Here is a 15,824-nt window from a genome sequence, read left to right as displayed (position 1 = left end):
TGTCTAGGCCGAATGTCTGAATCCATTTGACGTACTAATGTTGGGATTCACAAGCGTGCAAACGTGCTTAGAAGCTGTAGTGTGGTCTGCTGCCTATGCCCTCACACAAGTCGCTAGGGATTATCCTGTTGCATCGCGGACTCTGCCGTCATCGCTGGAAAGGAGTGCTTGTTTCAGAAGTAATTGACCTAACGAGCCTGCTTTAAATTAAGTCCCCTCAGATTAAAGATGACATCACGCCAGTGGGCCCATGTCTTTAAATGACAGGTAAAAGAGCTTCCTGGTGCTGTGTGTAACCTGCAGAATTGCAAAGACAAAATTCCAAATTGTTGTCTGCATGTCAAAGAGAAGACAATTAATCCTGGATACACCGCAGATGTTGGCAGCACAGAATTAACGCAAAGGTTGGCAGTGACCCTGAGGGATTTGTTAGTTCAAAAGAGATCAAGTGCAGCACAGCGGAATTAATCAAGAGGATGCAAGCAGACAAGGTAGAACAGGTAGCGGTGCGGTGACCTCTTTCTAAATGGGCTATGTCCCGAGTCTTATTAAGGCTTAGCGCATGAGTCCTCATTGGTCAGTCTTCAAGTGACAAGCTGGCATAGTTTGAATGAAAAAAAAAAAAAAAGTTCTACAAATACTAGGAAGGGCATGCTACAGCTTCATTACTTGGATCACTTGGGAGAAATCTTGACAACTCCAGGGTGGACGTGTCTTTTGACAAAGCTTGAGGTAGGTTTCTTGAGTAGTTTTTGTCCTGTGTCCTTACTTTATGCAGAACAGTATGAAATACATTTTTGTGACAAAACTTTGATGGCTGAAGAACAGAGAGCACATCAAGTACACCGCTTTTGGTTTTTAAGAGTGTCTATCTATGGAAAAAGCATACCTGATAAAATTAGTTCTGCACAAAATGTTGAGGGCATTAAGAATTCAAACCAGATGTCCAACCAGATCTGCAAGGACTCAAGTAGACGCTTCAGAGAAATACGGACAAAGCTGACCTTGATTTTTTTTAACCCAAAGTAGAAATGTACCTAAGAATCAACCGCATCCTTAAATCTGACCTTTATAGCTGTCTTACTAAATTTGACCCTGATCTATGTCCACTAAGGGCTGACCCAGAAAAATCTTTCTCTCCAGTATGTGTCTTGGTATTGACATTAGTGGTAGACAACAGCAGTACAGGTCACTAGTCTTCATCATATTTCTCAATGTCTTTTTATGTCTCTGCATCATAGTCTGTCCTTCAAAATGGAACTCTTTCTGAGGCTTCTCTGTGCCATGTGCCTGCTTGGGACAGTCCTGAGCCACGACATGCCTTACGAGGAACAAATGGCCCAAATTCAAGCGTGCCCTCGAGAATGCCGCTGCCCTTCCAACTTCCCCCGTGCCGTCTACTGTGACAATAAAGGTCTGACGAGAATCCCCCCAATCCCCCCATTCACCTGGTACCTCTACCTGCAGAATAATCAAATTCAAGAGGTTACGGCCGACGCCCTTCGCAACGCTACCCAGCTGCGTTGGGTGAATCTGAGTCGCAACAAAATAACCAGCGAGGGAGTGGAAAAAGACACCCTGGACGCAATGACACACCTAGAACACCTCTACATGGATGACAATCTCTTATCCTGGGTGCCGTTTCCTCTTCCGGCCAGCCTGGAGCACTTAAGTCTTTCTCGCAATCGGATCTCCAAGATCCCTGACGGGGTCTTCTTTGGCTTGGATAAGCTGACCCTCTTAGACCTGCAGGGGAATAAGCTGATGGATGATGCCGTGACTGAGGTCAGCCTGAAGGGTCTTAACAACCTGGTGCAGATCAACCTTGCCAAGAACCAGTTGAGCAGTATGCCTCTTGGCCTTCCGCCCACCACCACTCAGCTCTTCCTTGATGGCAACAACATCGACAAAATCCCCACAGGCTACTTCAAAGGTTTGCCCAAGGTGGCTTTCCTGAGGCTAAACCACAACAAGCTTGGAAGTAGTGGTGTTCCTAACAACGTGTTCAACATCTCCAGCATCCTGGACCTGCAGCTGTCGCACAACCTGCTCACTGAGGTTCCCCTGATCCCCCCAGGCCTTGAACAGCTCTACCTGGACCACAACAACATTAAAAGTAGGTTTCTCATGAACACACTAGTATTAAGTGATGGAAAAAAATGAGTGATTGTAATTGTTTCCTGTTTCATTTCAGCCGTGAGTGGCTCCAACGTCTGCCCCATTGACATTGATACCGTGGATGCTAATGACAGCGTGCCACGACTGCGCTACCTCCGACTGGATGGCAACAATATCGAACCGCCGATCCCCAGGGATGTCATTCTCTGCTTCCGTCTCCTTAGGTCCATTGTCATCTAAATAAGCAAACATGTCTGAACGTCGGACATGTGTGGCAAGAGATAAGATTCCTTTTCTCATTTACATTTTCAGGGATTTTATTCAACTCAGTTTAATGGACTACTAGTTGTGCCTTCAATGTTCAAATCTGCTGATAATTTAGATGATAACATCAGAAGACCTTGAACTGAAACCCAAATCTTTTGACTTTTGTTTTCTATTGTTTGAAGTTGTTAGTTGTTGAGAAATAGCCATTTATTTTCTATTCATTGTTCCTTTTGGAATTCTGGTCTCTGTGTAAGATTTATTCTTCTGTTTTAATAAAATAATCTAACAACACAGGATGTCCTGTATTTCCCAGTTTCATTCCGACTGTCAGGTCAAGAGTTCTTGTTGCCCCTTGCGTTCTGATTCTAGATCAGATCTTTTTCCTCCAAGTACACTTGCGTTGTTTGCGGCTGAACTCAGATCAGCTTTGAGCACATCTGAGGTCGGCCTGAAAAAGGAGGGCCTTCCTTGAGAAGCGGGGGGACTTCCTCTCAGCTCTGTGCTAACAGGGGCTCTTCACAGAGGTCCCATTGTGTGCACAGGCCTCTGAATCGTACATGCAAGCACACACACACATACACAAAGATGAAACATCAAGTTTCAACTTCAGGATGTGAAATATTTTAGGCTGATTGAAATCCACGGAGCAAAATAAGGCCTACTCTTGTAAAGGATAAAAATCTACGGGGGGGGGGGGGTTCCTCTTGCTCTGCTGTCTTGTTCTTTGTGTTTGATGTCTGGGTGTGTATGTGTGTGTAGTGATGTACTCTTATTTGGGATGGTGTGGGTTGCCGTCCACCTCCCCTACCCCAAACTGAGTGACCAAAAGCAACCTGCTCCGGTCCAATCAGCCTCAGTGCCTACCTTCACACATAAGCGGCAGGGGCACTCAGGTCTGTCAGACCCTACACATGCAAACGCTACATACACACTTGTGACACCCGGACACGTTGGCACACACCCGGCCCCCCTTGCCACCCGTTCCCGCCCTCATCGAGACACCTCTGCACGACCCCTCCGCCATTGGCCGAGTTGCGGAGCCCTCAGCATCTCCATCGTGGCTGAAGGGAGCATTCAGGAGAGCGGGAGACACAGGTAAGCGTCCTTGCAAACGCTATCTTTACGATAAGGAGAGGGAGGGGGGCACAGGGGGTTCCTTATTGACTCATGGATTGAGTTTGGGGGCACTAAAGGTGACAGATTATTTTCCTTGATCATTTGGATGCTTTAGATGGTGGTTTTATGACCGTCGAGATGGATGTATAAGAATGCTTTTTACCCTGGGTACTGATTCCTTTGGAAAAAAAACAAGTTTACCATTGCTCAACTGTCTAAGCCATTTTGCATTTAGGCTGTTGGCTTGACTTTGGGAAAGCTATAGGTGGCATATTGTTACACTTGATAGGAATGCACTAAATGGTGCCTTCATAATAGATGTATAAAGGTTGCTTAAGGTTGCTCATTCCGTGTGGTTTGGGGATTTTGGTTTGGTGGAAAAAAATTACCATTGCTGCTTTTTCTTTCAAGCTAAGATATTTTAATTTTATTCTCATGATATTTACACTTATTATCATTGATGAATGTGATGCATTGTTACATACGTATATTGTTCATGCTTTTGGGCTTACCATTGCTCAGCTGTCTTTAAAGCCAAGCCTTGGTTGTACTTGATAAGAAAACTACAGGTGAACGATTGTTATGATTAATGACTGGGATGCATTGAGTGATGATTTTCTGACCTTTATGATGGCCGTGTAAAGATGTTTAATTATTCTTGTTGATGTTTCTTTGGGATCCTGATTTAATTTACCTTTGCTCAATGGTTTTTAAGGCTATGGCATAGTTCCACTTTAGCGAGTTTGGGTGGCATAATTGCTTTTCTTGATGATCGAATGGTAGTTTTATGGCTTTCACGATGAATCTATCAAGATGTTTTTGTTATTCTGGTTGAACTTTTTTTTTTTTTGCATCATAGGATCTTAGAAGGGCTTACCAGTCATTAAAGGGCTTTGGTTTTTAACACCTCCCTGATGGAAGTGGACTTGATTTGATTGTGGTTGGCTTTTTGGGAACCTGGGATACTGATTTGGGTCAAAAAGAATTTAGCCTAGCTACACCGATAGCTTTTTTGCAATCTGCAAACTTGCGATTAAGGGAAAATGGGAATGTCCAGTGTGGGGTCAAGGACACCTCTGTCTTCATTCTTATCGTGTAAAAAATTGTAGATTCTTACGTTTTTGTTCTGGATGTACAACACTTGAGGTATCTCTCTCTTGCTCTCTCTCTCTCTCTGCTTCTCTCTATTTATCTGAGACAGTGTGTATTTGTGAGTCTTTCCAAGTGTATGTGTGTGTGGTTGTGTGTGTGCGCGTGTTTCCTCACAGCCTTAAAAGCTGACTGCCATTCTGTCCACAAACCTCGGTGGAATTTGGAGTTTGAGTGCTGAGACAGGCAGTGACCAGGCCCTCATAAAGGCCCTCTGTGAAGGGCCAAGGGGTCGAGCAAGTCTTGAACCGGACCCCTCCTCCTTCTCGTCCCTCCTTTTTGCACTTTCTCCAGCTAACCCTGAGGGCCAACATCTTGTCCACGTCTCTCTCTCTCTCTCTCTTTCTTCTTCCTCTTTCTCCCCCGCTCTCCGTTTCTCTACCCCGGCCTGGAGGACTCCTGGATGTTTTTTTTTTTTTTACTCAAACGTGCTGAGACTTGGCTGCACCTGTCACACCAATAAATCCCTGTTCTAGAGTCTATGCAAGATAAATAATATATAGCCTCTTATCATATTCTAATCTTCTAATAATCCCAAATGTGTCACCTCAGATTGAACTGGGATACAAATGAGAATGAATTGAGGAATCCAAAATAAATAGAAGTAAAAAATTGTGCTCTTCGGTAGAATCTAAGCCAAACCTAATATTACCACAAAAGAATATACAGTTTTCCCCCTATGTAAGTGGTATTTGCTCCCTAAAATTTAATAAGCACTGACTTGGCTTACCTGTTTGACTAGTTCATGTAAAAGTTGGCCCTGCACACACACGAAACAGAAGCTCCTCGCACTGGGATAATTGGGTGGACCCTGACCCGTGAATTATAACACAGTAGTGGTGGTGGAACAAAAAATCCAAACAGGGTCTTTCAACGAGGTTATAGATAATCACAATAGATGTATCGAGATTTTGTGAACCACAAACAGGTAGCAATTTGCGGCACTAGTTTTTCCCCGCATGGTCAAAATGACTGAAGACATTTGGTTTCTTTTCTAACTGCATATACGTTTATGCGCTGCGTCCCAAAGGTGAATGATGAAGACGCTCGTACGATTGGTAGTGGGACTGCTCGTCCTCGAAGCGGTGGCGGCCAATCCCCGGTTCTCTCGGCAAGCCGACCTGGACTCATATGACGACGGCAACTACGATGTGGACGACGTTAACTCGGAAAACCAGGAGTATGACTATGAGGACGGGCCGACCATCGAGGATCCCGAGGTGAGTTAAAAAAAGAGGGCCCCGACGGTACCGTAAATTTGTTGGAATTGAGAATTCCTGTTTAACCAGCTGCAAAACGGTTTCTTCCGATGTCAACAAATCACATTAACAGTGCGATTGACTTTTTTTTGGAACAGGCCAGCAGGATAAAACTCATTCCAAAGACTGAATACTTCTCCAACTTGGAAGACTAACAATGACTCTATATGAAATAATTCAAGACCGCGATTGACAGTTGTTATATGAAACAATGACGGCTGCTTCTTCCAAATTTTCTGCAGTTTCTTTCCCCCCAAAACACGGAATTCCACAACTGGTTTAGCTCAACTCCAGACGTCTGATGTGGCGGGCCTGTGAAGCATGTGTTTCCATCTATCATGTGAATGTAGGCCGCAAAGTGACAAGGTTCAAGGCAAATGGGGAGTCGAAGAGGGGGCGACTTTAAACCCGTAGACTGACTACTATGTCAACAAGTTTAAACATGACTTTTAAGCCTAAGAACACCTAACATGTAACACGGTAACCCATGACTATGACACCATTGTAACCAATCAGAAACCCCCAAAAACTCATTGAAGGAAAAGGTGCAATGATGAATCAAGGAAAATTGACTCGTACGTATGCACTGATGGGGAAACGGATTCATCCTTGGTGATTATATTGGGAGAAAATAACCCAAAAAATCAGCTCTTGGTCCAAGCTAATCATATCGAAAAGCTAATTACATTTGGCCATGTATGGAAAAGTATACGAACACATAAAGGGATCTAGATTCGATTTTTTTTCGACAGATTTGGTCCATGTGCATTAATTGTCGAGGGAACAATGAAGCATGAGGATGAGCTCCATGGCTCTGGAATGCTGAGTCTTGACTTTCCACTTCCAAACCTTTGTGTGTGTGTGAGTTGCAATTTATCTTCTCTCGTCTTCTCATGTGGGAGTGAATGGTCATTGGGAATGAAACTAGAGTGAATCTCCAGCTTTTAATAACCAACTTGGAGGTTTCTTTCACTCTTTACCATGACATATTTGGACTCTATGCAGCTTTTGCACAGGGAAGGCCTGGAATATCAGCAAAAGAAGCACAGTGGTGGTCATATTGTGCCATATTGTCTTGAATTGTAATATGCACCAAATGCGTTGTTGTACTTTCTCGGAGAGAAAAATACACATTTTTGCGGGTTTCAAAAATTGCAGAGACAAACCCTGAGTATCAGTCTTGTGTTTGTCTTGTTGATATGCCCATGCAAACTTTATTTTGGAAACCTCAGCAACTTTGTCTGCTGTAGAAGCCACAAACATTCAGACTGAGCAGGACACTGCATATGCATGATATTAAGTATTTTTAAAAACTATTTCAGCTTCTCCCCGGCTGAATGCTTCCAGTGACTGTTAAACTATGAAATGGGGCAGCGACATACTGTTTGGCTTTGACTCCACGCTTACATTGAGCGTCAGTATTCCCATGCTGTTTTTTCTACACGTCTGCATGCCAGCTTTTCGCCTCTTCTTTCCCCACGGGTGAATATGTTTGTTTTGGGGAAAGGGTGGTGGGTGAAGGGTGGGGTGAGTCAGTGCTTTCAAAGGCCTGCCTTGTTGCATCCCGCACTGTCATCAGCCCAAATCTCTAAAACATTAGGACATCGCTTAATTACTCCCATGCATGACTTAGCTTCCGGAAAGATCTCCTCATGGTTCCAACATACAGTAGCTTCTCGCAGTTGAATTGTCATAGACTTACTATGACATAGTTTAAAATGCATTGCAAAATAAAGATTCATCCAGCTACCATGTGTGTCTTGGTTCCACATGGACCATTGAGTGGTCTTTTTAGTGGTGTGTTTAAGTGTCAGGTCTTACCTGTGCTGTGTGGTGTGTGGGAGTTCATTGCCACCAACTGGAGGAGGCTTGAATTGCAGCGTTGTGCTGCCTAATACTGTGAATTATCATGTGTTTACATAAAATTACATATCGATCTTATCTTTATCCTAATTTCATGGTCTTTTGTTCTTTTTGCAGATATTAGGTGCATGAAACCATCATTAGTGCTATGTAGGTTAATGAATATTTTGGTGGATTTTGAATTTAGGCAGCATAGGGAGATGCTGCCGAGACTCTAAACTCTCTGCTGCTATCTGGTGGTGGAGCCTGAGCCCACATGCAATTTTGATGAGCTACTTGGACATTATTTAGTGCTGATTCTGTAAGAGGAGAGGAGAGGAGAGGAGAGGAGAGGAGAGGAGAGGAGAGGAGAGGAGAGGAGAGGAGAGGAGAGGAGAGGAGAGGAGAGGAGAGGAGAGGAGAGGAGAGGAGAGGAGAGGAGAGGAGAGGAGAGGATGGTACCTCATAGCATAGACCGAACAAGCTCAGGATAGGACAGCATAGACCGAATAAGACAGCATAGGATAGGATGGGACATCATAGGATAGGATGGGACATCATAGAACATCATAGGGCAGGATAGGATAGGATAGGATAGGATAGGATAGGATAGGATAGGATAGGATAGGATAGGACAGGATAGGATAGGATAGGATAGGATAGGACAGGACAGGACAGGACAGGACAGGAATGGAATGGATATTGGCTGGCATTCTGGTCTCAGGGCTGTTGTCTTCTCCTCAGATAGAGATTGGCACCCTGGCTCCACCTGACTACAACTACCCAATGCCCGAGGCCTCGTTGGAGGAGCAGGAGGAGGAGGAGGAGGAGTTGCCAATAAAGCCCCAGCTCATCCCTCAGGGCTCAGGGGGGTCCGGTGTTCTCATGGGCCCAGACACACAGAAAGGTCTGAAACAGGTCAATCCTGTCATAAATAGGAAGTTATTTGAAATCGTAGGTTTTTGGAGGGTCTTGGAGTTGTGCAAGCAGCATTGCCCTTGATCAGTAACAACTAATCTGTTGTGGTTTTCTGCATCTTTTCTTTGTGCATGTGTTCCATTTAACTAGCTGTTAATGGTTAAATGTGTCATGTTTGTTGTGTCTCCATTAATAACTAATCTTGTCTCTAACAAGAGGTGGAGCTGCGTCTGACGGCCAATGACATCCTTCATGTCTCCGGGGATTTTGGGGGCTCAGTGGGGTCCGGTGCCTTGGGAGCCTCTGGGGTTTCTGGGTCAGGAGGCTCAGGAGACCCACTGGTCTCCGGTGCCTCCGGGGGTTCCGGCGATATTATCTTCATCTCTGGGGCTTCTGAGGAGATTCTCAGCAGCTCTGGAGGATCAGGGGAGTTCTTAGTGTCCGGGGATGTGGATTTCTTGATATCAGGGGATCTCTATGGATCTGGGGAGGTCTCCGGATCTGGAGACCTCCTGATGTCTGGGGAGATCCTAGGATCAGGGGATTTCCTAATATCCAGTCATCTTTCTGGGTCCGGGGATCTCTTGATATCTGGAGATCTATCAGGATCTGGAGATCTCTTGATATCTGGGGATACCATGGGATCCACAGCTTCTGGAGCCTCTGGGGACTTTGTCTCTGGAGATTCTGGAATTCTAATAGAATTGGGATCAAGCGGGTCTGGGCTTGAACTCCCTCTGGGCTCTGGAGGGTCTGGGGACCAAATTGGTTCTGGGTTCTCGGGAGATCTCCTGACCTCAGGTGCCTCTGGAGGCTCTGGGGTTTCTGGGGACACAGATGAGTCTGGGGAGTCAGGGATAACATTATTGCCTGGAGGTTAGTACTTTTGAAACTCGTCACTCCATTATTCGTAACCTTTGTCACCCTAACCTGCTGTTTAGTCTGAATTGTGAGAACGAATGGTTAACAAGTTGATTGAATGTCCATGCCACATCTCGTCATGTGTCTCCTTATCACTCCACCTTGGCTCAAACAAGAGGTGGAACTCCCTCTCATTCCTACAACTATCCCACAAGAGGCATCGGGTACTTCTGGAGATTTCTCAGGAGTTTCAGGAACCTCAGGGGACCTTGGAGTCTCTGGAGACATAGATGTCTCTGGAACTTCTGGTGTCTCTGCCTCTGGAGAACCCAAGGAGCCTGATATAATTCTGATTCCTGACATTGATAAAGGTCAGTATTTAATCTAGATTCAAGACATGTGCCAAAGGCTATTTTGATTTTTAAACCGTGGTGCCAGTGGAGTATGTCTGCTTACTAACACTCAAAAGTGATTTCCATTTAACTATTGTTAAATGCAATGAACACATTCTTGGTAACACCGCTAACTACTGCGGCAAACAGTTTCCCACTGATTGCCAGACTTGTGGTTCACGTCCATGCTCATCTAACCTGTTTCCTCAACGCCTAATCTTCTCTCTAACAAGAGGAGGGGCTGCTTCCGACACAAGAGACCCCTCAGGAGGGTACTGGTGGTGTAGAAACAACACTGGGCTCTGGGCTACCAGAGCCAAAGGAACCCGAAGAACCTGAGGTTGACACGAAAGGTGAGCAAGTAAAGAAGAATAGAAAAGGAAACCAAGTTCCACATGCATTCAACGTCAAACCATGGTCACAAAGTTAATCCAGAAGACGCAACACAGCTCTTACTATTATGTTCTTTTGCTCTTCCCCTGGTTCCTCTCGCTCCTTGTGTCCTTCAGGTATGCCCACTTGCTTGCTGTGCACATGCCTTGGTGGTTCAGTCTACTGTGATGACTTGAAACTGGATAGCGTACCACCTCTGCCCAAAGACACAACTCATTTCTATGCCCGCTACAACAGGATCACCAAGATCAACAAGTCTGACTTTGCCTCCATGAGTAGGTTTTACACCCACGGCTGGTGCAATCTGCTAATGCAAAGAGCTGACAGTGCGGGTCTCGCTGCATTCCAGACAAGCTGAAGAGGATCGACTTGACAGCCAATGCCATTTCGTCCATTGAAAGCAGGGCGTTTATGGGTCTGCCAGAGCTTGAGGAGCTGGTGATTCGAGAAAATCACATTTCACAGATGCCCGTCCTGCCGGAGACCATGACTCTGATTGATGCCAGCCACAATAACATTGAGTCCAAGGGTATTCCCAAGGAGGCTTTTAAGGTTTGTCGATCAGAATATGAAAATTATTAGTATCAACTTGTCCTCTGTAATTCAATCGTCAAACATGACTTGTGAAATCCAGGACATGACCGGCTTGCTCTACCTGTACCTGACGGATAACGAAATAGACTACATCCCTGTGCCTCTTCCAGATAGTCTGCGATCCCTACATCTACAGGCAAGTTCTGCTCAGGTTTTGAAAGCACCTGCTCTCTGGTTCTGCGGCTCAACCTTTCGATAGCCAACTTGGTAGAATGAAGTACCGTATTTTCCGCCCTAAAAGGCGCACCGGGTTATAAGGCGCACCTTCAATGAACGGCCCATTTTAAAACTTTGTCCATATATAAGGCGCACCGGATTATAAGGCGCATAAAATAGAAGCTATACTGCATCAAACTGAGGTTGACTAGGGTTGCGGTATGCATCCACTAGCCAATAACCAACGAGCCCTCTGTAAACAATCGCGTTTCTCAAACGATCTCCTATAAAATGATCAGAACTGACTAAAGTTCGATCTAACGCATTGGTACTACTTACCTATGTTTCCCTTCCATATCGATCCGTAGATTTACTCGAAACATTAACAGAGCAGCCTATTTTGACATGAAATAGCCTGGTACGTATAGCAGCTATCGCAATAGCATTAGCCATCCGCAAAGTCTCACGAGCCTCAGCTCGCAATCTCCCATGAGCCTCAGCAAAGTGTAAACAATCGCGTTTCTCAAACGATCTCCTATAAAATGATCGGAACTGACTAAAGTTCGATCTAATGCATTGGTACTACTTACCTATGTTTCCCTTCCATATCGATCCGTAGATTTACTCGAAACATCAACAGAGCAGCCTATTTTGACATGAAATAGCCTGGTACGTATAGCAGCTATCGCAATAGCATTAGCCATCCGCAAAGTCTCACGAGCCTCAGCTCGCAATCTCCCATGAGCCTCAGCAAAGTGTAAACAATCGCATTTCTCAAACGATCTCCTATAAAATGATCGGAACTGACTAAAGTTCGATCTAACGCATTGGTACTACTTACCTATGTTTCCCTTCCATATCGATCCGTAGATTTACTCGAAACATTAACAGAGCAGCCTATTTTGACATGAAATAGCCTCGCGGGTACAACAGCTATTCGGTGACGCCCCCTGACTACAGTTGCCGTAATGTTGGGAAGCGATGCGACCTTGTAATTTACTAGTCGTACTAAAACGTACTGAAACATTTTGGCAGAGCACTGTGTACAACCAGTATGGATCAACAAATTCATCAATTGATCCATATATAAGGCGCACTGGCCTATAAGGCGCACTGTCGGCTTTTGAGAAAATTTTAGGTTTTTAGGTGCGCCTTTTAGGGCGGAAAATACGGTACTGTAGTGAGAACAGTGGGAATTGTTGGGTTGAGGGTTCAAATCTGGTTTAAAGGAACATTCATTTTTGCTGAGTAGAAAACATGACCAGTCATACCAGTGAAAGTACTTAACCAATGAGATCTTAATCATATACGTACATAGGCCTAGTTTGCAAGCAGCTGTTAGTAGAACGGCGGACTAACGTAAATTATTTTAGGTCAGTGTTTAAAATCGGGTTTGAAATAAATAAATTGTGGTTTACTCACGTGACTCCCACGAAAGCAGTGTTGATTCAGTTCCCATTCGGTGACATGTAGATGGTTACTGAGTGTCCATCTGGCAGCCAGTCCATAATATAGTCAGTCAGATGAAAGTCAGATGGGGTAGGTTCCAACTCCATGAAACCCTGAACAGGATGAAGAATACAGAAAATGGATGGGATGATAACTTGGAATATTGCAAGGTCAACAAAAAATAATGATCACAATTTTTATGTGATGTGTTTTCACAAAATCAGGTGTATGTTGTGAAAATTAGTTTTGAGTTATTGACAAAAACTTTTGTTTGGTTAAAACTTCACATTTTGAGATTTCTCTACAAATAACCGCCTTACTGTCTCTATTTTCATTTCCCATCAGCCAAAAGGTTAAAATCTTTGTCCAGGTTTATGAAAATAAGTGATTAGTACTCAAGATGCCGCTAACTAAAGCCTCTCGTGCTTGATTACATCTGACAGTGTATGATAGCATCTCGGGAACCTGGCTTTAATAATTTCCACGCCTGTACCGTTATTTCCCAAATGATTTCCCAAGCAACCAATAAAAGTAGAAATCCACCCTAATGTGACGCCAGCACGAAATTGAACATGACACATGACAAAGTGCATTGCGTAACCAAGTGCTTATTTACAGCTGAGAACAGTATGATGGCACCTCTCGGTAACCCACCTTAACCAACTACACGAATGATTTAGAAAGAAATGACCAAAGCAGCCAACAAAAGTCAAAATACACCATAATGTGACCCCAGGACAAAATCAAATAGAAGACAGACCGACAGACAGTCGGTAGTTTTTGACCATGCCACATAGTTGAAGTGAATGCCGCCGTGATCCATTCTAAATGTTTGTAATCCAAATATGATTAATCATCAGTCCAGGGAATTTTTTTCCCTACTTTTAAAAGAACGCTTCACATAATGTTTTCATCGCTTTTCAGCGTCGTCGTCACTTATTTGGCGACCGTGTATAGTCTATTGGACAGTACGTTGGTGACCCCTGCTGTACAGTCTGTAAATTGTTGATGTGTTTGTATTACAATCCATCCATCCATCCATTTTTTTTCCCCCATCCATTTTTTAACCTATCCTCACGAGGGTCGCTGGCGTGCTGGAGCCTAACCCAGCTGACTTCGAGCAGTAGGCGGGGGACACTCGACGAGTGGTGTCAAACAAATTTTTTTCGCGGGCCGCATTGCAGTCATAGCTTCTTTCGGAGGGCCATTATGACTGTCTACCCAAATAAATTTATGAATACCTCATATTATTATACAGTAAAAGCTACAAAACAAACTGACCAATAACTCGTTTTCAAATCAGACGAGTAAAAACTGGTCAAATATTAAAAACCAAAACATTAAAAGTGAAGACAATTTGCAATTCTAGTAATGACACACGAATTTGATGCACAATTTGTCTTCGCGGGCCACGTAAAATGATGTGGCGGGCCGTATCTGGCCCCCGGGCCTTGAGTTTGAGGTTTAGATTTAAACTGGTTGCAGGGCACACAGAGAAAACATTCACATTCACAATCACACCGAAGGACAATTTAGAGTGCACAAATAACCCAATCATGCATGTCTTCGAAATACAGTGGAGCCTCGGTTATCGACCACAATCCGTTCCAGAAGGCTGTACAAGAAATGAATCGTTCGAATTCCGAATCATGTTTTCCCGTTACGAATAATGGGAAAACATTAATCCGTTCCAAGCAAAAAAAAAAAACGCCTTTTTAAAGCATTTTTTCATTTGCGCATTTTTGTCCGATCGCGCAACTGCAGCGCACCGCCGAACGCGCAACTGCAGCGCGTCGCCGACCGTGCAACTGCACCGCGCTGGTCGCATTATTGTGACAGAGCCGTCGCTGAAATTTAGAAAATATTTTTAAAGTCCGAATGGACTTTCCAAAAGTGGACCTCAGTGCGCAAGGAGCTTAATTTTGTCCGATCGCGCAACCGTAGCGCGCCGGGCGCTCACTGTCGCATTGCTTTAGGAGCGTCTTTGTGTTTTAGGATGGCTTTACTGCTCCCACGTGCTTCCTTTGGAGGCATGATTAGACTTGATGCAATCCTCAAAGTAATGAGAAGGTAATAACGAACGGAGTCAGTTGGCATGCGGGTCCTCTCGGCTCATCTCGCGAGGTTCGACAACCAAATTTCGTCCGACATCCGAAGCAAAGAAATCTCAATTTTTTTTACGAATATATTCTGGATGATCAAATAAATTGATGGAGGGTCTTTGTGCTACAATTCTGTCAAAGGTCTACACAGTGATCCCTCGCTACTTCGCGTTTCGTTTTTCGCGGCTTCACTACATCGCAGATTTTATTTCCGAGTTAAAAAAACATTTAAAAGTCAAAATAAAACTTCTAAATTGAGGGAACATGTGTCTAACCTTTAGGACAATGTAGTATTGCTCCAAATATTCGTTTACATTCCTTTAGAAGTCCGTTCTCGCGTGTTAGCACGATCGCGAATTAGCATCTTTCCGCTAACTCGTTAACCTGCCCAGTACTTCTTGTTGGTGACCGTACTTCGCGGATTTCACTTATCGCGGGTGGTTTTTGGAACCAATTATCAGCGATAAACGAGGGATTACTCGTTTGTCGCGCCATCCCAGCATAACACATATTTTTTCTAATCCTTCCACAGCGTAACAACATTCAGTCAATGCACGAGGACACCTTCTGCAACCTGCACGACTTCAATTACATTCGCAATGCGCTGGAGGACATCCGCCTTGACGGCAACCCCGTCAACCTCAGCCGAACTCCGCAGGCATACGTTTGCCTGCCCCGCATCCCGGTCGGCGACCTCATCTAAAATTCAAACACACCCAAACAAAGCGACCGCCGCCACGCGTCCCTGTAAATAACGACCCAACAAGTGCACGGGGGGCGTGCGGATGATACTCGTCTTTGGCGTCTTTCCACACGCCGATGGATACAGTATTTTGCGGAGAGGTACCACTCTGCGTGGATATCCACGATTCCATAAATGCGTGAGATGTGACTGACAATGCACATACACACCGATGTAGCACACCTTCAGAACGGGTGCACACATACACACTTAAATAAATAACATAAGCCAAACTGTTTCACAACTTGATTTAGGAGTTAAAGTCAACCCTCAACTGAATGTTTCTGTCTGATGTCTGCTCACAACTGGTCAAATTTTTTTTTTTTTGTCTAAAAGATGTTTGTTTTGTAAAAATGAAATATAAATGTTAAATAAATCCTTTGGAAATGTAAACTTATTGAAGGCCGGAGCTCAATGAAAGGTGAGATTTTGAGTACCTAATGCAATAAAAGACGCATTTTAAACA

The 15,824-nt window shown here is 44.3% G+C and overlaps 2 protein-coding genes across 6 annotated transcripts; both read left to right on the top strand.

Annotated features, from left to right (window-relative positions):
• The first annotated feature begins 648 nt into the window (after positions 1-648).
• On the top strand, positions 649-2,737 carry kera (keratocan). Its single transcript, XM_037243782.1, has 3 exons — positions 649-732; positions 1,242-2,116; positions 2,195-2,737. The coding sequence occupies exons 2-3, from the start codon at positions 1,255-1,257 to the stop codon at positions 2,356-2,358; spliced, it is 1,026 nt and encodes a 341-aa protein (XP_037099677.1). The 5' UTR covers positions 649-732; positions 1,242-1,254; the 3' UTR covers positions 2,359-2,737.
• Positions 2,738-3,185: 448 nt separating this feature from the next.
• epyc (epiphycan) lies at positions 3,186-15,824 on the top strand. Of its 5 annotated transcripts, none has more exons than XM_037243773.1 (10): positions 3,215-3,480; positions 5,681-5,870; positions 8,496-8,658; positions 8,886-9,545; positions 9,707-9,901; positions 10,156-10,275; positions 10,432-10,590; positions 10,665-10,867; positions 10,950-11,045; positions 15,149-15,824. In XM_037243773.1, exons 2-10 carry the CDS (start codon positions 5,685-5,687, stop codon positions 15,317-15,319), a joined length of 1,953 nt encoding a protein of 650 aa, XP_037099668.1. In that variant the 5' UTR covers positions 3,215-3,480; positions 5,681-5,684; the 3' UTR covers positions 15,320-15,824. The 5 variants fall into 5 exon arrangements, with proteins under 5 accessions (XP_037099671.1, XP_037099668.1, XP_037099673.1 ...); XM_037243775.1 differs by lacking the exon at positions 3,215-3,480 and adding an exon at positions 3,518-3,578; XM_037243778.1 differs by lacking the exons at positions 8,886-9,545; positions 9,707-9,901; positions 10,156-10,275 and having other exon boundaries at positions 3,255-3,480.

Source organism: Syngnathus acus, chromosome 23 (genome assembly GCF_901709675.1).
Source record: "Syngnathus acus chromosome 23, fSynAcu1.2, whole genome shotgun sequence".
Classification (NCBI taxonomy): domain Eukaryota; kingdom Metazoa; phylum Chordata; class Actinopteri; order Syngnathiformes; family Syngnathidae; genus Syngnathus; species Syngnathus acus.
The sequence above is the reverse complement of the archived record's forward strand: the minus strand, read 5'-3'. Positions and strand labels throughout refer to the sequence as shown.